General features: G+C 35.9%; 1 protein-coding gene across 2 annotated transcripts in view; it reads right to left on the reverse strand.

The window, feature by feature from the left end:
• The window catches only part of Gtf3c3 (general transcription factor IIIC subunit 3), a 43,851-nt gene extending 21,951 nt beyond the window's left edge, over window positions 1–21,900 (reverse strand). The window contains exons 1-12 of one of the 2 annotated variants that reach the window (XM_015481181.2): window positions 21,692–21,900; window positions 20,685–20,796; window positions 16,633–16,820; window positions 15,810–15,933; window positions 14,134–14,325; window positions 13,465–13,630; window positions 10,222–10,369; window positions 9,491–9,560; window positions 4,372–4,475; window positions 3,310–3,481; window positions 720–922; window positions 136–237 (exon numbers count right to left, since the gene is read on the reverse strand). In XM_015481181.2, coding sequence (XP_015336667.1) covers window positions 136–237; window positions 720–922; window positions 3,310–3,481; window positions 4,372–4,475; window positions 9,491–9,560; window positions 10,222–10,369; window positions 13,465–13,630; window positions 14,134–14,325; window positions 15,810–15,933; window positions 16,633–16,820; window positions 20,685–20,796; window positions 21,692–21,793 — 1,683 coding nt within the window. In that variant the 5' untranslated portion in view covers window positions 21,794–21,900. Of the gene's footprint in view, window positions 1–135; window positions 238–719; window positions 923–3,309; window positions 3,482–4,371; window positions 4,476–9,490; window positions 9,561–10,221; window positions 10,370–13,464; window positions 13,631–14,133; window positions 14,326–15,809; window positions 15,934–16,632; window positions 16,842–20,684; window positions 20,797–21,691 lie in introns of both variants that reach the window. The other variant, XM_048808228.1, reaches the window with a different exon arrangement.
• Window positions 21,901–25,770: the final 3,870 nt, after the last annotated feature.

Genomic DNA, 25,770 nt, shown 5'->3' on the forward strand with positions numbered 1-25,770 from the left:
TTTCTAAGTCTTTTGTCTATATTTGACTTTCACTTTAAAATGTCTGATTTAAAAGAGTAAAACAATTATAAGTAGCAATGTTGGTTTAAATCAAATACCAAACATTTAAAAAGTCATATAAAGATAATTACCAACCTTTAAAAGCATGGCTAGCATGGTTAGTAAAGTATCCACATAACCATACATTTTGCCTTGTGAAAACAACAGTGTAGAACGATGAAGCAATAACTTCAGTTCCTAAATAAACAAACACATGATGAGTGTGACAAAATTCCTTTGCTGTAAACTGTTTTATTTGCACAGAAAAGCTTTATTTTAGAAACCAAACCTTAAGAACATTTGCTTTATGATTTTTCACAATGATTAATGTCTAATATTATAGAAACTATAATTTATAATGTTTCCTAATAAATTGCCTGAAATCTTAAGGCTCAAAATAATTTTTCAAAAACATTAAATTTAATATCCCCAAATTTGGGACTGGGGCTAGAGCTCAGTGGAAGAATGCTTGCCTTGCACATGTGAGGCCCTGGGTTCGAACCTTAGCACCACATAAAAATAAACAAATAAAATAAAGGCATTCTGTACAACTACAAAAATTAAAAAAAAAAAAAATCCCCAAATAAAACTTTGGATGTAAACTATAGGGACATCCTTAACTGAGGAGAAAGTTCTAAAATACAGTCCACCAGGAAAAACTTCTATGTTACATGGTCTACCTGCTGTGCAGCATTTGCATCCTGGGCTAAAGTATCAGGATCATACATTGGTTCCAGAGCTTCCAGAGCTTTCTCAGGTCGGCCCAGCTGCTGCTGAAGGGTGGAAAGTGAAATCCTTGCATCCAAATGGAGGGGGGCCAGATCAACCACTTTGCCATAGCTTTCAGCAGCACGCTCCATATAGCCTAAGGCCTTTAAACATTCTAAAATAATGTTAAAGCAAACATGTGAATTACAGATTAAATTGGCCAAAATTGTTTTTCCATTTTTAAAGAAAAATTACATTAACATAAAAAATTATAAGAAAGAAATGAATACATCTTTTTTAGTACTTCAAGCAACAATCCCTTCCAATTTTTATTGATTGATCAATCTCTAAATTTTAATTGCTACAAGGACGTATTCAGTGTATATATACAATATGGCATTTTGCTTTATTCACTTAGCATTATCCTTCAAATATTTCCCCATGTTTTCACTGGCATGTTGAATAGTTATATAATAATCACATTATTAACCATATTACTTGACATTTAGGTTGTTTCCAAATTTTTATTCTTGTAATACCACAATAAACACCTTCATATACATAAAGCCACAGTTCATAGCTGGTAAACCAATTTAATCCACAGATATGATTATTCAGTTTTAAAGATGATTGTCTACATTTTTTAATTAGTATTTTTAATTTAGATCCAGAGTACTGGCTTCTTTTGAAAAACTTGGATTTGGCAACATTGGGTCCCCTATTCCCATGCTGAGAAACAGCCCTTAGACAGCGCTCTCCAGCTCTCTCTACTATTATCACTTGCCCACCTCACTCATTTTTGTTACTCCTGAGTTTTGTGATTCCCAATATCAACAACTCCCCCTCACTTCACTCAATTAGCTCCCCAGGATAGTTCTCAGACATCAGAGTACTGAACTCTATTCCTCAAACTATGCCCATTCAACCACCAAGTCCTATAATTTGAACTTGAAAATGGGTCTCTATGGGGAGTTGTGCCTCAGTGGTAGAGCACTTGGCATAAGGCATTGGGTTCACAAAAAAATATAATAAAATAAAGGTATTGTATCCACCTACAACTAAAAAAAATATATATATATATGAAAATGGTCTCTGTGAGCATTTCTTCTTTCCACCCTAATAGCCATAACACTAATCTAGGCCCTTTTCATCTCTTTCCTTTTCTACTGCAGTGATGATCTAAATATTTTGCCTCTTGTTTTCTCAAATCTGCCTAGACTATCAACTATGTATTTTTACTATTATTACTATTATTAACACAGGAGTAGTTTCAATATCATAGCCTTATGCAATAAAAACCAAAAACCTCTCTGCTCATCTTGAAAATTCAAATCTCACAAAGGTGACTTTTTATAACAGTGTATGATAATATTATATTTTTATTCATGTTCACTCATCGAAACAGAAAAGCATTCCTTTTTTTTTTGTACCAGGGATTGAACCCAGGAGCACTTGACTGAGCCACATTCCCAGCATGTGTTTTTACTTTGAGATAGCGTCTCACTAAGTTGTTTAGGTCCTCACTAAATTGCTGAGGCTGTCTTTGAACTTGCAATCCTCCTGCCTCAGCCTCTTGAGCCACTGGGATTACAGGCATGCTACACCATGAATAGCTAGAAAAGCATTATCTTAAATACTCTCTTTCCCAGTTCATTTCTGTGATGTGAGTGAGCTACTGTCTCAAATGTCTAGTTCTTCTCTAGTTAGAGAATTTTCTATAATAGTTCTCATATAATATCTTAGAGCCATCAGAACTTTCTGTCATCATGCAATATTTTAAACCAAAACAATTGACTATTTAATGCATCTTCTATGTTAACTCAATAAGAAATCCAGTTAGAATATATTTACTTTCATATATTTTTTCCAAGATATTGTGTTCTGAAGCTGTTTTTTTCTATTCTAATTAAGTTATTTCAGATTACTGTGGACTTAGGAAAAGTGAAATGAATGATAATTTAATCTTGGACATGTGGCTCAAAGAGTACTGAAAATACCTTAAATATTTTCTCTCAAAGTAAAATATTAAGTATCCATCTGTAAAAATTCTTCAAAAATTAGATTTCATCCCAAGTCTGATAATACATTACCACAAACCAAAGTATACAGGTTAAGAGACAGACATTTAAGGGACATGTTAGTCCTTCTTCTTCTCTCTGTTACCAATAAGTAAATTGTTCCTCCAAAGCATTAGTGAGGAGAAATCACTTAGTAGAGTCTGACAATTTAATAAATTCTGATCTTCATAAAACCACCCTGATCTGGGCAAAGTGGCACACACCATAATCTCAGCTACTCAGGAATCTAAGGTAGGAGTAAGGCAACTTAGAACCTTTTTTAAAATAAAATTTTAAAAATATAAAAAAGGGCTGGGGATATAGCTCAGTGGTAGCATGTGTAAGGTCCTGGGTTCAATCTTCAGTATCGAAAAACAAACAAAAAACTGCCTGAAACCACAAATACTTCCACTAAGATATTAACACAATTATTACCACCTTGGAATAATAAGTTCTTGTCCACTTATATGATTAAAACTTTTCCCTCCCACTAAAAATATATTACCTGCATGCCGAAGCCAAACTACTGCAAGGTTGTATCTTTCAGAGCAAACTAATGCACTGAGGAGGGGAAGCGCAGAATGATATTCACCAACATCCAGAAAAGCTTCAGCAACATCTAGATATAGGTCTCCCATATCTTCAGGATTCTGTTCCACTAGCGTTGTCAAGAGAGGCTAGACCCCAAATAAAAGCCTGAAGTCATCAAACATGCATTACAAGTGTGCACATTTATGTATAGTTCTCATTTTAATATATATTGATTATATGAAGCAAGCTGAAAAGGAGCAAAGCTTAATAACACAGCTTAAATGATCATTTTTCTATTTATTTATCTCTATGAAAAAGAACTCAATATTTCTATCATTCACTCATCTAACACATGATGTGGACCTGTTAAAAGACAGGAAACTACAGGAATTAGGACCACTCTGCTCTGTTGAACTCTTTCTCTAACAAGCCAAGCACACCTGTGCCTTGCCATCCTTATGTTTGCTTATGTTTTTGAAAGTGATTTCCTCAGATATCCCAATGGTTTACTGCCTTTCCTGACTCCCATTTGCAACCATTCCCACCCCCAATATTCCTCAATATTTTTCTTCCTTGATTTTCTCCAGAAAATTTATCACCAGCCAATATCTGACATATTTTATAATTTTTTTAACCTAATCCATTAGAACAAAAACCCCATGATGCAGGGATTTGAAGTATTTTACTCAATACCCTATCCTGGAGTCAATAAAGTAGAGGTTTTTTGTTCAATAAAAATACTTTGTCCAAAGTCAGCAAAAGAAAATAGGTGTCGAAATTATTATCAACAAAAGCCCCAATATCAATTTTTCATCTTTGGATTGTTCTCATTTTAAAAGAAAAGCAAATTATTACAAGCCCAATTTCAAAATATTTTTAGCTTGTCTCAGACATTCATACAAAAGTGATTTGATGATTACTGTGACCTCTTCAGTTAAAAAATGTGAAAATCCAGGGTCAAGTTACAATTTTTGTCATCCAAAGAAAACTGGTTTTGATCTTAAGTATCTCAAGTGCACATCTTAATGTTACTTACATTAAGCGGTTCAAGGATGTTGAGATGTACAAGGCAGACCATTAACTTCACCATGATATCTATTGGCACACCCTCAGGTATAGTGCAGGTAACATTCTCACCAGCTGGGAAATCATCAGACAAGAAGCAGTTCCTATATGCAAGCTTAGAATGTGGGGCAAATGAAGCAAACTCTACTTTGTATCTTATTTACTTCATTCAAAGAAAATGGTTCCACAGTCAATTCTAATTTTGGCTAACTCTGTTATTAGATCTTATATCTCCTTCAGTCTGTCTCTTTTGTTTGCATTCATCCTTCTTATTCTTTTCCTAATATCTACTTATCCAAAACAAACTCCCATACTTTCTATCAAACTACAGAGAACAAAAAAAAAAAAAAAAAGAAAAAGAAAAACAAAATGATCAGCAACAACAACACCTCTTTATTACAATAAATTAAGAAAAGGGCAAATACAGCTTATGTTGTGAAGAGGCAGGCAAAATTATCTCCTCCATATTGCAGAATAAAGCTCTGAAGTTCACTGCTTCCCAGAAAAAAAAAGGGGGGCGCAAAAAGGGTAAAATAATACTGTTTTGTTTTAAATCTTAATTAAGCAAAAATATTTTAAAGCCCTGAGAAATTGAAGAAATTTTGTTTCTCATTTAAAATATTATTTTTATTTTACATAGTAAATTCTAAATAAGTATATGTTTCCATTTTAGAAAATCCTAAAGTATAGGAGGATATCAGTGATATAAAGTGACAGAATAAAATTTTTAATTACTTAAAATAATTTCACATTTTACAGAACTCATCATAAATTATAGTATTGCCAAAAGTTACCAAGTCATAGGAGGATTTGGACAAGTTTAATTAAGAGACTTTTTAATCACTGAACTTCAAGGTAGTAACCGGTATCAAAAACACAGCTCATTGCCAGGCATGATGGAACTATGGCCTGCTGTTCCTGCCTACCATGCCTGTAATTCCAGTGACTTGAGAGAGTAAAGCAGAAGGATCACAAATTCAAGGGCAGCCCCAGCAACTTATCTCCAAATAAAAAATAAAAAGTAGATCAGTAGTAAAGCACCCTTGGGTTCATTCTTCAGGACTCTCCCAATTCCTTGAGGAGAGTAAGTGGAGTAAGCTTGTTTATTCTGCTCAATGAGAAAACAAAATTTACCTATCATGAAAATTTTTTCACCTTAGACCCCATATAAACTCCATAGGACAAGAAAAGAACAAGGTCTGTCTGACTCAGGGTTGTATCTTCAATAAATAGTAGTCATAGGCACTTATCTGAATAAGAATTAAATAATGCAATCATTTTATTGAGCATTTTGACTTTAATAAAATGGTATTCTACTTATATATGGATTCTATATTCCAAACTATCATTTTGATTTGCTTTCTAGAAATACTTGCCATGGTCTGAATGTTTGTATTCCCCTAAAATTCATTTGTTGAATCTGAACCAAGTGAATTAAGAGGTAGAGGGTCTTTAGAACATGATTAGGTCTTAAAGGCTTTGCTCTCATAAACAGGATTTATATCTTTAAAAAACAGGCTTGAAGGGCTGGGATTGTGGCTCAGCGGTAGAGCACTCGCCTAGCATATGCGAGGCCCTGTGTTCAATCCTCAGCACCACATAAAAAAATTAAATAAAGAATGTGTACAGGGGTTGGAGATGTGGCTCAAGCGGTAGCGCGCTCGCCTGGCATGCGTGCGGCCCGGGTTCAATCCTCAGCACCACATACAAACAAAGACGTTGTGTCTGCCGAGAACTAAAAAATAAATATTAAAAAATTCTCTCTCTCTCTCTCTCTCTTAAAAAAAAAAAAAGAATGTGTACAACTACAACTAAAAAATAAATTTAAAAAAAAAAGAGGCTTGAAGTAGTTTGTCCAGTCCCTCTGTCATATGAGGACACAGCAAGATCCTCACCAGACACCAAATCTGCTGATGCCTTGGACTTCTCAGCCTCTAGAACTATAATAAATTTCCGTCTTTTATAAATCATTCAGTCTATTTTGTTATAGCAACTCAAAGGAACTAAGACACTATTCAATGAAATATACCCATTAAACAGATAATCTATACAGATGTATAAATAGAAAACCTTGCTTTTAGATCAAATCACAAAGTAAAAGTCAACTTTATGTTGGACACAAGATGCGTGTCTAAAATCAAGACATTCTAAATGGTTGAAAATAACATACAAACAAAAAAGAGAGGTCACAATCTCAATATCAGACAAGGTAGAATTCAGGTAAACTATTTAAAAAGGCTAAGGACACTTTATAAAACTACAGGGCAATGCTACTCAAGGTGTAGTCTAAGACCCGTGCCAATCCACAAACTGTTGTTAACCAATTCAATCAGGTAAGTACAGAGATTGGGAGCAATTATTTAGACACTGTCAATAATTTGGCAATGCCAAGAAATATATTTATTTAGATTCCCTGTAGTTTATATAATACAATATTAACTAACACATCATAGCCCTATATTTTAAAAAGCTGATGTTAGTTACTGACACTTATTCTCCCGAATTCCCAATTAGATCTTTCACATTTGGAAGAATTAAAAAAATCTGAATCAATAGCGACGTAATCTACCAATAAGTGTTCTCATTTTCAAAAATGCATATAGAAAATAATCTTTGCTTACATGGAAGTGTTTCAACCTTCAGATCTCCTATTCTGTATATTTTTCAGTTATTTTATCAATGCTAAGATGCTATAGATTTCAGATGCACCACTGTTTTATACATAAACCTCTTCAACTTACAATGAGGTTATGTCCCAATAAACCCATCCTAAGTTGAAAATATCTTCAACTGAACAATGCATTTAATATACCTAACCCATTGAACTACATAATTTAACAACATGGTCCACTGTAGGGTATCAGTGTTTTACCCTCTAAGAGTGATGGAACTATGGCCTGCTGTTCCTGCCTAGCATCATGAGAGACTCTGGTACTGCCTAATGCTAACCTGGGAAAAAACCAAAATGTAAAATTCAGTTTACCTAACATATGCAAGGGCCTGAGTTTGATCCCTAGGACAACAAGAAAAAAAAAAAAAAGAATTCAAAGTGTAGTTTCTACCAAACATGTATTGCTTTCATACTAATTAACTATTATAAAGTTGCACAAATTGTGAATCAGGGACCAACTGTTCTTTTTTTGGGGGGAGGGGGTATCTGGGACTGAATCCAGGGGTGCTTAACGACTGAACTACATCCCTAGCCCCTTTTATTTTTTATTTTGAGACAGTCTTGCTGAGTTGCTTAGGACCTTGCTAAGTTGCTAAGACTGATTTTAAACTTGTGATTCTCTGCCTAAGCCTCCTGAGTCACTGGGATTACAGGCATGTGCCACCATACCTAGCAGGCACCAATATTCTAAGAAAGAAAAATACTACTACTGAAAACTCTATGTTAAGATGTTGATTTATGTTAAGATGTTTCCTGATTCCAGCTATGCTAAATCATTAAGAAACTGAAGGAAGAAGGAAGGAAATAGAATCAGTGAAATATAGTTCATTACATCTATAATTAAAACTTCAATTTTTTTTAAAACAAAGAACAAAAAGAGTTTAAAATACAAATATGATTTTTAGGAGAAAAATGTTCAACAGAAATTACGGATGTAAAATAACTTATTACAGCCTCAATTCTAACCTAGGCCAGGTCCAAAGTAGTATTAAAACTGACAGAGTCCTTCAGATGCCCTAACTCATGTTTTCATACCACAATTCCTACTTCTAACTCATTCACACCATTCCAACCACTCAAGAGGCCCAAACCACGGATGCTATCTGTTCCTATCCAGGCTAAGCAATGCTACCACACCCTGTGACTCCATTTGGAACTCCCTTCCTCATGAGTGTCTGCTTAAACTGTACCTCTATAAACATCCTCTGATCTACAATATACTCCCTTCCTCTCTTTTCCCATTTTGCCACAGAAATCATCATATAACTCTTTTTATGATTAAATTATATGTACTTTATTTGAACCCTTCCCTACCTCCTTGAGGGCAGGAAATGTCATACCCACAAGCATAGTCACTTAAAAGAAACTTATTGAACTGGGATTCCCCTCAACAACTTTCCACTTGAACATTCACCTGTCCCATATCTCATCTTGGACCTTGCTCTCTATGAATTAGCAAACTGATTTGTGAAGTGAATTACTATTTGCTATTAAGATGGATCGTTTTTTTGAAGAAAAATATAAGTAATTATGCCTTAACCGAAAGGATTACAACATGATGGAATCTTTGTATATGACAACAAGTCAGGGAGAGAACTATTCTGAAGCAGGTAGTATACTCAGTATCAACTCACTTCCCCCAATTCCATCAAAATCCTCACAGGGTAGGAGTGCAAAGTACAACATAGGAATTCTCTCCCAAGAATAGGGATGTCTACTCTGCCCATAAAGACGACCAATTTTTTTATAACCTCAAATAGGCTCTTACATGTTAATATTTTCACAGAATGGTTAATGGGTGTGGTAGAAAGAAAACAGCAGATATGAGAGAAAGAACTAACAGAGATCCTGCAAGCCATACTTCCAGTATGACTGTCTAACCAGATCTCTCATTACATATTCTAGTTTTTAGACAATACAGGGTATCACTAGTTTCTACTTTTCATGTGAATACCTGTTTTAAGTGGAATTTTTTAATAGTACAGTTTTTTGGGTTTTTTTTTTTTTTTTGGTGGTGTTAGGGATTGAACCCAGGGCCTTGTGCATGCAAGGCAAGCACTTTACCGAGTTATATCCCCATCCCAATAGTAGAGAATTTTAAGTCCTTTTTGAAAAATAAATCACTATAGATCTAAAGGTTTTTAATAATTAGGATAAAAGAATGAATAAAAGAGACACTGGTCTCTGAGAAATGCCATTTTATCAATGCTTTTATTCTTATCAAAAAATAAAAGGAATATGAAACATTTTTTTTCAGAGATTACTTATAAACCAATATTCACAATAAAAAGATATGAAATTTCTTAGAGGAAAAATTGCTTCTTGGGAATACTTACTATGAGAACATTAACAATTCAAAATACCATAGTATGATCAAGAGGGAATAATGTACACTTTCCTATGCAAAGGAAACTACTACCTTTATTTTCTTCTGAAGTGCCTTCTTCTGTTTTCTTTTGTAGCACAATTCCAGAAAAATCCGTAATTACCTAAAAGAATGAAAAAAAGAAAAGGAAATAACAAATTAAAAAACTTTTCTTAATGCAAAGACTGGTACAGTTACTTAAAATAATCCTTGCAAGGGCTGGGGATGTGGCAGTGCGCTCGCCTGGCATGCGTGCGGCCTGGGTTCGATCCTCAGCACCACATACAAATAAAGATGTTGTGTCTGCAGAAAACTAAAAATAAATATTAAAATTCTCTCTCTCTCTCTCTAAAAAAAAATAATAATAATAATCCTTGCAACATAAAAATGGGATTTAAAAAAGAACAGTTAAGTCTTCTTAAAATAAAAAATCCTAGCTGAGATACATTAATATTTTGTATGACATTAACTAAAACTAAAGATATATAATTACGCAGCAGCAAACCAATCTACTTTTCCTCAATGGCTAAAGATAGAAATGAAACACTGTAATTAGTCTGAGTTCTGCTCCCAGGAAATACAGATACAACTGGCACTTAGAATAACAGCAACATCATTTATCGTGTGATAACTATATTTTATATTTCCTACAGAATTACTGCAGAATCTAGAAATCAATTATTTCCTTTAAAACTTTAAATATACAGTTTAATATATAATTAAAATAAGAAGTTGCCAATGTTTAAGAACTTTTGGAATACAAAGGTAAAAACAAACACTTCTACCTCCAAGGCTTTGTCATACTGCTTGTTAGAAATGTACAGTTCAGCTGCTATGTTAACATCTTCCATGGAGACTAGGCCCTGGTGTTTTGAGAAAGCTTCTTCAATTATATTAATAGCTGAAGTACCATCATTGGCTTCATAGTAACTCCTAAAAAAGTGAAGTGACAAAATGGATAAATACTTATTTAATTTTGATTATAAAACTCAGTTCCTGGCTGAGTCCCTCTAATTAACTGTGATTTCATTTTCTTAAAATTTGAGAGGAGAAAACATAATCAGCATTCTGGCTCTATGAGCAACACAATAATGACAAAAGAACAAAAGGTGGCAAAAAGAGTCAGAAACAATCCATTATCTAAAAAAAGACTGGTATGATATGAAAGATATGTTCATATGTTCAATGTAAGAAATGTTGGGAGTCTCAGGGTACAACTCAGTGGTAGAGTTCTCGCCTCACAAGTGCAAGACCCTTTGTTTGATCCCTAGCACCACAAAAGAAAAAAAGAAAAGCAAATAGTTGGAAAAGTACTAGTCCCAAGAGCTCAGGTACCAAAATTGCATTTGATGGATCCAAGGATTGTGTGAAGTGAGGCTTACTGATGTGCAGAAAGGTGAAATTACATTTAGAAAATTCAAAATAATTACTGAGGGTATTCAGTGCAAAACCTGTCTAACTTCCTTGGCATGGATCTTACCATGACAAAATGGGTTCCCAGTCAAAAAACGGCAGACCATGATTATTGAAACTCATGTTGATGTCAAGATTACTGATGGTTATTTGCTTCACTGGTCTGTGTGTTGGTATTAATAAAAAACAACAATCATGAAAGACCTCTTATGCTCAGCTCCAAAAGGTATGCCAAACATGGAAAAACATGGTGGGAATCATGACCCAAAAGATGCAGACAAATCACTTGAAAGAAGAGGCCAATAAACTGATTCAATATTATAAAAGATAGAAAAGGCTTGGCAATCTATTTATACTCTTCATGATGTCTTCATTAGAAAAGCAGAAGTGTGGCAGAGTATGGTAGTACACACCTGTAATCCCAGGGACTGAGGAGGCTAAGACAGAAGGATCACAAATTTGAGGCCAGCCTCAGCAATTTAGTGAGGTCCTAAGCAACTTAGCAAGACCCTGTCTCTCTCAAAATTAAACAAAAAAGGTGGGGGGAATCTGGGGATGTGGAACAGTAGTAGATCTAGGTTAGATCCCCAGTATCAAAAGTGAAACAAAGAAAGAAAATTAAGAAAACAAAAAGTGGAAGTGCAGAAGAAGCCCAAGTCTTAACTGGGGAAACTGATGGAGTTCCATTATGAAGGTAATTTTGGAAAAGCAACTGGAGATAAGATCACTGCTAAAGTTAAATAGGTTCATAGATATGAGCCACCAGACCAAGAATCTATTTAAAATTTAGATTTTTAAATAGTGACAAAGTCTTATTTATGAAAAAAAAATTATAACCAAACTAATTCAGAGAAAAATGTACCATGTCACAATGTATAACAATGTCCTAGTTTCAAGTATTTCACCTAATTTCTCACTTTTAAATTTCCTATCATTTCAGCTCATTCCCTCTGTAATTCAATACCAAGAACACTTAATGGATCTACAAAGTACTGGTTTTACCACTTATTCCCTATGCCCTTCCTATTCTCATTTCTTCCCTTTTTGGTAGTACAACATTATAATTACTCCCTTGCAGACACCCTCTGTTCTCTTGCCCTGCCTCTCCCTTTATCAAAATCACCTGATAAAACCCCATTACAGTTAAATAAATTCATGTATGTCTATCTTCATTACCACCTGCCCAAATAACATACCAACTGGTTCCACTCTGAATTAATGACCGCTAGCCCAAAGAGTGCCCACTGTACTGATAAGCAATATAGTTAGCTAGTCCATTACTTCCCAATTTGAATGTACATAAAGATCAACTGGGTTCTTCAAAAGGGCACATTCTGATCCAGTAGAGCTGGAGCAGGACTGAAATCCTGCAATTCTGACAAGCTCTCTGGTAATACAAACGTTGCCAATCTGTAGGGTAGCAAGATTCTATTAAATTTTTAGCTGTTTGTTCTGTACTAAGATTTAAGTAAGCTCCACAAGGCAGAGGACTTCTAAAATTTGTTGAAAAATGGATATCCTTGTACAGTATCTAGCACATAAGATACAGACAACAAATATTTCTGGAGGGAAATTAAGGACCAAAGATAAAGCCTAATCAATCAGATGTTACAGTAACAAAATTCCATGTAAGAAAACCACCACAGCAGTGACTGAAGTGGCCACTGCCACTCTCACCTAACAAAAATGTATGTAATACAAATGAAAAACAAATTTACTACTACAGGCCACATAATGATTCTTAAAGTAGAACACAACTAGACTAACCACCAAAAGCCAGAGCTTTATTAGCAGATAACCTGGGAACACACTCAATATTCATGGTATACCGTCAGTGATCAACTTAGGGTCACTCTGCCTCACCAAATTTCCTAAAAATACTACTTGTATTCCTATATAACCCATTCCTGAGAGGGTAAATGACAATTTCACAACCAAGCATCACCAGAATAAAAGTTACAGAATGGAGTTAACACTAATGTACCCAGATCAAGATGATTAAACCTAGGCTGAAATACTATATAGTAGATATCCATAAGAATAGAAAGCACACCACAGGCATTATTAAACCAAAATGTTCCCCACTTTGTTTTGCTGCACAACGTAACAGAGAAGTAACTGCAGTATGGCATAATTTAGAATAAAGTATAACACCATGGTCAGTAACACATAACAACTTTCAAGAAAACTTTTTAATCTTAAAAATTATTTTAGTACTGACACAAAATAAATTATTGTAGACAATCTCAGATCACAAACATTTCATTGGCACATGTGCAATAATTTTTTTTTTAAAATACTACAGATATATACAGCTTCAATTAAGTTGTGGAAAACCGGAAACCTATCATCTTTCAAAATATGCTTTGTATTCAAGCTTCTGATAACTGGAAATGTAACCTTATCTACAAAATTTTCTAAGCCATCAGTTCACTTGGAAACAGAAAAGTATTTTTTTTTAAACCCACCTCTGTATTTAGGCACAATAAAAAATATAAAAGGCAAACAGGTCCTTGTACCTCAATGAAAAGTATATTCTAATTTGAATATATTCTTTGATTTACAAAAATAGATGATTAATAAGAGTACCCATACATACTTCATACCAAACTTACTTTGCCATATCTCTAGCCAATTGCATAAAACGTTCTCCATCAGATGGAGACAAAAGGTTTAAAATACGCCTATAGCCATCCATAGCCATTTTATGATCACCCATCTGTTCATAAAGGCTTGATCTCTCCCAGAGATAACGGACATTAGTAGGTTCATATTTAAGAGCTAGAAAGAAAGGAATAAAAATTACATATTTACCACAAGAAGAGGTGCTAAGTACCAGAGTGTGACCCAACATCTTCTCAAAAATTTAATGAACACTTTAATTCTGCAATGGTAACAAGCAGGTTATTCTGGAATAAATCTACCTGCACAGGAAAACTTGACTAGGTTTGATCTAAGACTAGCTAGAACCTGAATTTCCATATTATCGCATTTGGTTACTCTAGCGTGACATTAATTTCAAGGACATTAATTCTCTAAAATGATGATGGTATAACCTCAGTGGGAAACTATTCATCTATCAACTTTTGTGTATATTAGCTCACAATATATAAAAAAAAGTTGCTAATAAACAGAAGAGAGGGACCCCAAATATATTCTCTGGCATAACAGAATATGAGAAATAAATACATTTCAGCCAACATCTTAGCCCAGAGTAGCAAGTGTAATTACCAAACAACCTATTACATAACATCTAATCAAAGTGAGAAAAATGGTTTATTTACCTTTTGTATAGCAAAAAATTGCCTGCTTAATATTGTCTTGTTCCAGAGACATTTCTGCCAATCTAACCCATTCTTCGGTGTCACTAGGATTTAAATGTGCAGCAATCAACTCAAATTGCAATGACTTCTCCATGTCACCTTGATCCTCATATATCATGGCAAGAGTAGAGAATGGCTCATAAGCCAGAGGAGCTATAATGAATTAGAAAAATAAATGCCATTGACTGAGGGAAGTTGCTTGAGCTAACATTGATCCCACGGTTCAAACAGTGGATTATTTTAGAATGATACTATCAGAATTATATAAACCATTTAATGGAATTTAGAATAAACACTAGATTACATTTGCTTTATTTTACTTTCATACATGTTTAGCATTTAAAAAATAATGTTCAAGCATTATTTTATTTAAACAGAATACAACATGAAAAACCCTATCATCTACCTCATCTTCCTTGTGAAAAATCCCTCTTCACTAAGGCAAAGTATGGTTCAATAACTCAGTAAGTTCATCCCAATAATCATTAGCTATATCATGGGAATGAATTTTCATGATCTGGTTCCACATCAAAGAGTATAGGATGAACTCAACTCACCTAAGCAGAACCTGACCCCAGGATATCAAAGTGACTGACTAATCTACATTTCTAAAATACTATTTCCAAAACAAAATTCAAAGACTAAGGATTAAAGTCAAAGATTAATACTGGGATGTAGCTCAGTGGTAGAGTGTGTGCCTAGCCTATATGAGGCCCTGGGTTGAATCCCCAACACTGAAAATAATAATAATAAAAATTCAAAAATAAATAAGTATAAACTGAAATAAAATAGTAGCTAATAATGGAAAGGAGGAACCAAATGAAATGTCCTGAAGAAAGAGTTGGGTTATTCTAACTTCTGAAGTAACAACAGGAAGTAGTGGCTTCAAATTACCGTAATGAATAATTAAAGAAATTATAACATCTAAAACAACCCTATTATAATTAAAAGGAAATGCAAAAATAATAAAAAGACAAATTAAAATTTCATTGTCTCAGAACTACCCAAGCCAATCTGTGGAACATCAACTGACAATAATCAGCAAAGCAAGATAATAAATAAAACTAGTTAAAAAAAAAAAAAATCACTTTTGAAGATGTCCTGCAATATGCCCAAGATGTGCCATTTAGTTAAGAAATAGGGGGACAAGTTTAAATTGCATCTTTACCAAAAAACAGATTAAAATAACTCAGCACTGCCTGATCTAGAATATGAAAGGGGGAAAAAAACCACTCTTTTTTCCTTCTATATTCACAATGTGTCTGCCATTTCAAAAAAGATTAACATAGCTGGGTATATAGCTCAGTGTTAGAGTGCTTGCATAGTATGTGCAATTCCCAGCACCACAATAATAAAATTTTAAAAAATAATAATAACAGTACAAGTCTAAAATCCATAGTGTAAAAAATTAAAAAGCAAAAAAGAGCCTTGAAAGTTCTTAATGATATCTCACTGAATCATACCCTATGATCCTTATTTTCTGCAATGACGTGAAGTGAATGTGGCAAGTTACTGTTACCACAATCACCTCCAAGTTTCTGAATATATTTGCAAATATACATTGAAATGCTTCTCCATTTGTTTTAAAAATTAGACTATTAAACTGCTATTATCAATAAATTCCCCACATAAAACACCTTGTCTTATGATTTCCATGCACATCAATATTGCCTCTTCATGTTCTCCTCGAGCAAAGCGAATATTGGCTTCACCCATGAGACCTCTCAGAGCTCTGGGAAGTTTACTCCGAGGCCTCTTCTCCTGCATGGAAGAAAAATGACATCCAGATAAAATATAGTAAAGTATTAGATTTCAATTTCAATGACATTAGTAAATACAGAACATAAAGAAACTGAAAGTTCCCTTTAAAACTTTTTAATCTTCTAAACTCAGAACTAAGGACTAAATGGTTGCAACTACTGACTCTTTAGCCTTAAAGTCTACATTGGAGGAAAAAAATCTAAAACTCAGGTGCAAGAAAGAACAGAATTATTCTATGATATTTTCCAGAGGGGCACCTAAGAAATTAAACTACAAAAAAACAAACAAAAAACTATACAGTAGAAAAGTTCAAAACACAGTAAAATATCTAATAAACAAAAATCAAAGTGGCCAGGAAATTACTAATCGCTAATTAGAACAACAAATTATAATGCTGCAAAATGAATGTACATGCCAAGAAACATATTATGATGTACTCTACTAATGATCCTCCTTCGGGTTAGGGATGTAGCTCAGTGATACAGCACTTGTCTAGCATGTGTGAGGCCCTGGGCTTAAGTGTCAATAACACACATATGCACAAAAACAATCCTCCTTTCAAATTCATCCACTCAGAATGAAGTTGATTTTAAAAAATATTGAGATATACTGCATACCTTCAAATAGCAAAACTATAGTTTGATAACCAAGATTTTACATATAAATTCTCTAAAAAGAAATATAAAATAAGTAATTTACTTTCATCATTTTCTTGGTTTCACGATTGAGAACCATCTCCAATACAAATACATCGCCTGCAGTTGGTTGCTCAGGTGTTTCCTCCTCTTCCTCCTCTTCTTCCTCTTCCTCCTCATCATCTTCAGTCTCTCCAAGCATGGAAGCAAACACCTTGTGAACTGACTTACTCACTCCATCTGATGTTTCTCCTACAGAAAGAGGCAGTAAGACTGGGGAGGCAGGGATAAAACCTTTGGAACACTCAGGGTTTGAAAGGAAAAAGTATTTTCTGGTTTTCTGGAATATAATTTTCTGACTCTAGCAACATCACATTTGAATTTAAAAAAAAAAAATGGTAAACGAACATCCCCCAAAAACAACCCAAAGAAGAAAGTTGTCACAAAGCCATGTTTTCTGCTCTGTTGGAAAGCCAACTCCTCCTTTATGGCTCATCTGGATATGGAGGTAAATATTAAGTGAAAAAATCAGAAACAATGTTAAAAAACAAAGAGGGGAAAAGATGTTTTTATTTGTAAGACACAGACCCAAGAACTAAACAAGCATATGGTAGAACCCATATGGTACAGCACAGTAGGTAGATATGAGAGCTATACAGCCAAGTTGCCTGGTTTCAAATTCTATCTCCATCTATCAATAGCTGTATAACCTTGGACAAATCACTGAGGCCCTGTATAAGTGCTTAGAATAGTAAAACCTCACTGAATACTACTAATTTACTAATAGTATTAAAATAGCATTATCATTTTTACTAATAATTTACTATTATTTATACTAATAGTATTAAAATAGCATTATTATTTCAGAAACAAAATTAACCTGACATACTTCATCTGCATATTAGGATACTATTACAGTAGAATGATTTTTATATGTTCATAACAACCTTCATAATGATGAAGAAAAGGTTATATTCAGAAGTCATTTTTCTGTTAAATAAAGCAGAGACATAGAACACATTTTAGAAAAATTCCAAAAAAAAAAAAAACAGTTAAAATTTTAAATACTATATTCAAAAACCTTTAAGCCCATTCAGTTATATGAAACACTTCAAACCCCAAAGATACTGAATAAATGAAATAGTCATGTTAAAGGAAAAAAATGAAGTAATACTTAAGGAAGAAAAGGTTTTAAAAGCTACATGTTCTGAACAACAAATAAGTAATTATTATTAAGAAGTCATAAACATCATATTCAAAAATTCTGAACATCCAAAACAAAGATGAAAAGAAAGATGCCAAGTTCATCACAGGAGGAAAAAAAAAAGATAAAAAAAAATCATATGATCATCTTGAAGAATAATCTGCAACCCGGGCACGGTGAAGCATAACTATAATCCCAGTGGCTCAGGAAGCTGAGGCAGGAGGATCTCTAGGTCAAAGCCAGCCTTAGCAAAAGGAAGGTGCTAGGCAACTCAGTGAGACCCATCTCTATTTAAAATACAAAACAGGGCTGGGGATGTGGCTCAGTGGCTGAGTGCCCTTGAGTTCCATCCCTGGTACCTCCCCACCTCCAAAAAAAAAATAAGAATAATCTGCTAAAATCCAATGCATTCCTAATAGTCTTCGTCAACTAGAAATGAAAGGAATGATCTTTACTTTGATGAAAATTATCTATTGGCGAATCATGGTGGCACATGCCTATAATTTCGTGACTCAAGAGGCTGACAAGAGGATGGCAAGTTCCAGGCCAGTCTGGGCAACTTAGCAAGACCTTGTCTCAAAATAAAAACAAAAAGGGCTGGGAATGTAGCTTAGTGGCACATATCCCCTGGGTTCAATCCCCAGTACTGGGGGGGAAAAAATCTTAACTTTCCATAGTTTATCAATGTATGGTGAATTATTGAAAGTTACTAAGATTGAAACAAAAATTCCTGTTGGTACCACTTCCATTCAATATTTTACTCATTTTACTGGATGTCTTAACCAAGTTTAAAAAAAAAAAAAGGCAAAAGATGGCAAGGAAGAAATAAAATTATCATATTATCATTACAGATGACATGATCATATATAGGAGATCCAAAAGAATCTAAATACAACTGTCAGAATACATTAACAAGGTTGTAGGATACAAGGTTAATATATAAAAATTGTAGTTTTAAATATCAGTAATGATGAATTGAATATGAAATTAAAAGACCCTATCTGTGTGGTATGTAGGAAAGGAACACAAGAGCAAGGTTCAGGAAGAAAAAGAAATGATACTAAAAAGACCATATATTTCAATAAGTAGCTTTTGCCAAAGCTTGTTAAAAAGTAATCCCTTCTATTCTGAAAACATGCTCACACTCTCCAATAGTCTTTGAAGGGTTCTGGGACAATTCCTTCTTAAGAAACAGGGAAACTTATATCTTTAAAAACTAAGGTTACTGTTCCAAGTGAGGCCAGCCGGTTCTTGCCTCTCTGCTCTAATGATCCAGAACTGGACTCAGGTGAACTCCTTTTTTTTTTTTTTTTTTTTTAAAGGGAGGGCCTGATGGCCAGCTCTTGAGGTCAACTTTAGGCAATAAGACTGACAAGCACTCAGTGTTCCTGCTGTTAGATTTATATCTCAAAGACTAACTATAAAAGAGGTGCTTATTCCCTGAGCAAATAAAGAAGGACCCATAGATTGTAGAACTTCAGTCGCTTCCCCACACCACTTGCATGGCAAAGTAAGAAAGTGTAACCCCAATTTCCTCCCTTTACCCTTTCATCCTCATGTGGTCCAGGGAGGTAGGAATAAAGCTTGTTTGTTTTCTGTGTGTTCTCTTGTGTGCATATGTGTTCAAAGACAAAAGAGCCAGTATATGCGTTTACCCCCCAAAACTAGAGTTGAGTTTAGTTCTTCATCAGACTCTATAGGTACATTCAAATTGACAATTCAGCATATTTGGTAACTTAACATGGGAAATGGATATAATGAGCTATTTGCATTCTGATCATTAGGTGTATCAATCCCTACAACTTAACAGATTTGCATGTTATTTCATCCATTAAGCTCTGATGAGTTTAATTAGTCTTCAATGTACTAACCAAATTTAATATCTGGACATTCAAAGCTTAGGACTGGATCCTAGAATGAGGCAGCACACCATAATAACAATGTGTGTGAAGTCCCATCTGAGCAGCCAACTCACCTTCCAGTCTGACATGGTTTGAAAGGGAGTTTGTACAGAAGTGTGACTCATTACAATCTAGGTGAGTATGATCTGAAATTAGTCACCAATTGAGAGGCCCAATTTTAAACATAATAACTATAAAGGTCACCAAACAAATACATCAATTTGAAACACTTCTCCAACATGGAGAACTCACAAAAATAACTATTATCATATAATGACTAATATTAATGGAGCAGCTACTACATACAAAGCACCATGCTCCTGATAAACTGGGCAATCAATAATACCACTTCACATGTGGTGTGACTCCACATTGTGTACAACCAGAGACATGAAAAGTTGTGCTCCATTTGTAGACAATGAATCAAAATGCATTCTGATATCATATATAACTAATTAGAATTTTTTTAAAAAAATTTAAAAAGGGATGCCAATGAACTTTCTAGGGAATGGAAACATCCTATGCCACGACTGAGCAAAAACATGGATGTACATACTTTTGTAAAATAGTAAACTATGTGCTTAAAATCAGTGCATTTTGCTGTATGAAAACTACAGTGTAACAATAGCATTGATTAATACACCTGAATTGCAAAAACAGTTTTAAGAACTCTTTTCATTCTCAAAAGAAACACACATTGACATTAGAAGACTGAGAAAATATATTTTTAAAAAGGAAACTAAAAATCATCCATAATCTACTAAAAAATAATACCACTTCAATTAAGAAAATGTTTTCACTAAATTACTCTGCTTAGGTACTCTTTTTTTAAAAATATTTTTTAGTTGTAGTTGGACACAATACCTTTATTTCACTTGTTTATTTTTATGTGGTGCTGAGGATGGAACCTAGGGCCTGGCACGTGGGAGTCCAGCGCTCCACTGCTGTGCCACAACCCCAGCCCCAGGTACTCTTAATATTTAATGCACATAGCAAATGATCTAAACATACCTTCATTGGCATCTTTGTCCTGGGATTTGGTAGATTCAATTCCTGATGATGATGGAACTTCAGAATCATCTGGGTTTTCTTCAGCTGATAATTTTCCTTTTTCCTGAAGACTCTGTGATTGAAAATTAACTTAATTGATTCCAAAAACTAGTGCAGATTTACCTCTACTCAAATTTAGCTTTGCCTTAACTTTTATTTATACAGCCTGGACCTAGACACCATATATGGATTTAAATTTGAATACTGTCAAAGCAAGTACTTAGGTCTATTCTCCGGTCTTAATAAGTCATTTGTAAAGAATAATAAATAATAAAAGTGATTTTCTCACTAATCTAATACTTTCAACAAAGACATGGGTCACTTACTCAAGAAACCATCAGCTAACTTCAAAATGTTCACTTTTATTTTCCCTGAGACTTCAAGTAAGCGAGAAGATGTACAAAGTGCAGATATTTTCTAAGTATGAAAAATGAAGTATGAGTGAAGACTTTCTTATCAATTTGGTTCACTTCGTGGAAGACAATATCTCACCAGCGCCGACTCATCAAAAACCGGAGCTCAGGGTTTAAGGTTTAGCTCTGGAGCAGCGTGCAGGGCTAGCTTGGGCTAGGCCCTGGGCTTGATACCAGAAATACAGACACTGGGGCCCACAGAAGTGGGTTACCCACCCACGTTCACAAACGACTTAGTGGCACAGCTAGGACTAGAACTAGTCAAACATTCTGACTCCAAAGTCTTCTCCCTGCTCCCAAGTAACCTACCAGCATTAAGCTAGGCTCAAATAAAAATTTACCAAAAAAGGGAAGAAGTTACCACTGAGACAAAAGCTTTTCGGTGGGGGAAAATGTTTTAAGAGGATCTTAGCACAGGGACGAGGGGTGAAAACCGGAGTTTCGGTATTAGTAGGAAAAAGCTTCTGGGACTTCTGGGCCCATCCTGTCACTGAGGAAGGGTCACCTGGGTCCCCCACACCTAAGTGTTTTAGGACGAGAGAGTGGGCATCTCACTTTCTTCTCACGGGTTTTTCTCTCTTCTCTCCGCCTTTCGAACTCTTCAAAGGAGATTTTCCCTTCCAGGTAGTCGATGAGTTCCGGGCTGAACCCCGACATGTCTGCAGGGTCGGTTTAATCAGCCCCAACCACCGGAACAAAGAAGAGGAAAGCAGCGACTCCCGTACTCTACTCGACGCCGGGGCCGCGGAGAGTGGGGGACACCTCGTGCTCCAAGGAAACCTGCCCGGCCCGCGCCGCAGACACCGCGCTCGGGTTCCGCTGGTGCGCCAGGCCCGGGGCTTTCTTCCACCAGCCCTGGCGTGGTGCGCCAGGACGCGCGGTGGATCCCTCTCACTCAGGGCTGTCCCCAGCCGCCTGCTGATGAAAACTTTGGGGCAGGTGGAAAAAAATGTGCTTCAAAGAGACTTTTAAAATCTAGATAATCTCCCTTCACTCCACGAAATTGTTTTATTCTCATTCCTAATCAGTTTCCATTTCTGAAATTTTTAAGAAATTAATCCGGTCTTGGCTGTAATGATTTCCCCCCTTAATTTAACTGCTCTGCCACGTGCGGACTTTCCATATCGCTCCTGCTGCAGAAAACTGAAGTCCTCCCACAATTTACCCCTTAAACCACATCACCTCCGTCTGACACCTTCAGTTTTCCCATTTTCCATAAATCCTCAAAATCTGGCTTTCCTCAGCTGTCTTCTCAATACTTGATGAGTTTATAGGCTGATGCCATTTAGGGCAACTACTGTCGTACAAATTAAGTACATCTGTCAAGAAAGTTGTTATTCCCAATGCCACAGTGGAGTTACTAGTAAATACTAGAATCAGGATTTCTTAATTTCATTTTTGGTGCTAGGGATTGAATTTAGGGCCTCGGGTATGCTAAGCACCCATTCTACCACTGAACTACACCAGGGCCCTAGAACCAGGATTTGATCCCTGATCTCTGGCTTCAAATCCCATGTGTGAAATTGTGATGATTTACTGTCTTCCCTTAATGAAGCTGTTTTTCAACTCCAGACTCTGATTTACTGTGTCTCTTCATATCCTAATCTAGAGACTACTTGGAATCATTTTGAGAATAGCACTAGCTCATGTGTCATCATAAACCCTACTCTAGTCCAGTAATTTGTATTCAAAACATGTTTGTGAGTTAAATTGAATGAAAATGGAAGTGCATTTGAAACTGTGAGCAAGGGAGTTGAGGTGTGGAGAGTATAGCTTGGTATGTAGCTAATGTTAGAGACAGTTACAGGGAGTCTGTCATTTGACCATCTTTATGACAATCCAGGTGAAATTAAGCAGCAGTAGGATGGCAGAATGAGAAGCCAGGACCTGCAAAAGCAGGGCTGCTGGGTGAGAGAAAAAAATATCTCATACTCTTTCTCAAGAGGAAGAATCCTCACGGTACTATCAGGGTATAAAATATGAAAGGTGAACAAGTGGGATATGTCAAGGTAATCCACAGAAATCATTTGTAGGAATTTTCCCCTGAAGTTTTCCCGGCAGTTGGGATCTGCATCTAAGAAGTCAAGAATCTCCAGTTCTAACTCTCCTAGGAAAAAAGAAAAGAATCAAAGCAAGAGGGGATGGTAAATTGGTAAAAACACTCTAAGACCCAGATGGTTTAGACTAGCTTGTTTTATTGTTGGATACCTAGAATTTGGGAATAACAAATCTGAAGGTACAGATTTCCATTAAAGAAGAAGGAAGCAATGCACAAGGGGTGGGTGGAGAATCTTGATGACGTGAAAGTTCTTTTAGAAGTCAGAACACACTTGAGTAACTTGAACTTTTAATCTTTCTGTTTTTCTTTTTCCCCACTTCCTGGTAGTGATTTGTCCCCTGGTGAGTCAGCAGCATCCACATTACCTTGTGATGAAGCAGAATTGTTACAGCAATAATGAAAAAAGCAAGAAGAAACATTTTGGTTCTTCAGGCTGATTTTTGAGAATCAAAATGGGAAGTCTGAAGGAAGCAGAACATTGAATTTATACCATGACGAGAGAATTAAGAGAGTACAGAGAGAAGAGATTTCTCCATTCTTTTTTCTTGCCAAGAGGAGGAGTCAGGAAGAGCTGTGACACTTTTGGGGAGGCCATTTTTCCATGAACTTTCACTTTTCTGCAAAAGCTTGTGGTAAGTTTCTCTTTATAGAGCAAACATGCTCAAAAGTAGAGATAGTGCTTCTTTCTGGGACATAGAGTTTTTTGTTTTATGATCAGTATAATAAAGATAATGTTTCTCTCCAGGGCAAAGTTTGAGCATTTTTGCAAGCAGCCCCATTATAAGAGTAGGAATTTCCTAGTTTGGAGAAACCTTTGGCACAAACCCACTTGTGCCAAGCATGCCCCTGAACCCACATTTGCATGCCCTCCCTTCAATATTTGGGGGATGAGGAGAACCCACGTGAATATAAAATTCATGCTGCCTGTCACATCATGAGAAATAAAGCCAATTGTCTCAGACCGGAGTTTCATGTGACTGCCTGGATTGATGAAAATGTAGAAAACTATTGTGTAGCTTACAAATACAATACAACCACACACTGTCAACAGTTCTTGACCAAACTAGATCTGAGACAGAGAACAATAGGCTATGTCCTGAGAATGGGGTCCTCACTGAAAAAGAGCAGGGTCAGTGGTGGGAGGCTGCCAAGGTCCTAAGTAGAGGAGTACCACAGACCCCTTGAACATTTGCAGAACATTTATTTCTCTTCAAGGAAAGACGACAGTTCTTCTGTTTTCCTAAAAATTTTTCTGTTTCCCAGGGCTGGTGTGAAGACCAGAATTGACACAAAGTGAAGATTTTGCCTTCTCCAAATGCCAACAGTGAAGCCAGAATTAGACAGGCAGTCAGTATAGATAGGTAAATTGAGTCAGGTCAAATCAAGGAGGCCAATTTGACTGAGCTCGGGAAGTTGGAGACTGTCCCCTGAAGGAATGAAATGTTAATTCCTTCAGAGCCCTTCTTCCACCCTACCAAGAACCTGCCCCTGCTCCAACCTGTTGCTAAGGTAACCTGTCCCAGGAATTGCCCCCCACCTCTTACAGGGAGTTATAAAGTTATTAATGTGTCCCTGGCTGGTCTTCTCCCATCCATCTGCTTCTTACCTTTTGGCCATCCCACTGAGCATCTCCTGGGCCTAGTCATGTAGGAAGGAAGGAGAGAGATAGGGGAAGTGAGCAGGAGAACAAAGGAAGCCTAGGACATATTTAAAAAAGGCAGAACACCTCGATTCTTAGGATACCAGGATACCAAATATGGCCCCCTTCTCCCTCCTGGGAGAAGTCTGTTACCCACCTTTTTAAATGAACCCTGCTTTGTATGCTTGCTTCGGCATGCTTCTCTAATGTTATACTTCAACATAACAGAGGGAGCAGAGGGAGCAGAACTCATCACCAGTAACCCGAGGTATCAATAGCATCATCATTATGGACCTCAAGGCAATGTGGAGTAAGGGCTGCTATCAACAGCTACTAATTGTGATGAATTTTGCAGCTGAAGGATGCAAAATTCTGCCCTGAGACTTTGCAAGCTCTTGCCTAAATCCTATGTGAGTGTCTTTCCTTTTCAAAGGTCCTGAAGCTGATAAGCACTCCCTTTGTGGTGGTCTTGACACCCAGTGGTAGAGTAGGAGTGAGAAAAGGAAAACCACTGGTACTTGGAAAGGAACTCAATAGCAGTGAAACACTCTCTTCTTTATAAAAGCTATGCTTATCAATAATTATATTTTAATGGGAAAGAATAATTTTGTCAACTAAAAGCAGCTTCCATTATAGTGTGAAGGATAGTAGAATAGGGCACAATTACTTCAATTTAACAAGTGTTTATTGAACACTTGCTACATGCTAGCCATTGTGCTAGCCTCAGGAGAAAAAAAAATGGAGCCAGGAGGAGTTGTGTATGCTTATTTTCTCAGTAGCTCTGGAGGCTAAAAAAGGAGGATTATGAGTTCAAAAGCCAGCCTCTGCAAAAAGTGAGGTGCCAAGCAACTCAGTGAGACCCTTTCTCTAAATAAAATACAAAATAGGGCTGGGGATATGGCTCAGTGGTTGAGTGACCCTGAGTTCAATCCTTGG

The sequence above is a fragment of the Marmota marmota genome, unplaced genomic scaffold, assembly GCF_001458135.2.
Source record: "Marmota marmota marmota unplaced genomic scaffold, marMar, whole genome shotgun sequence".
Classification (NCBI taxonomy): domain Eukaryota; kingdom Metazoa; phylum Chordata; class Mammalia; order Rodentia; family Sciuridae; genus Marmota; species Marmota marmota.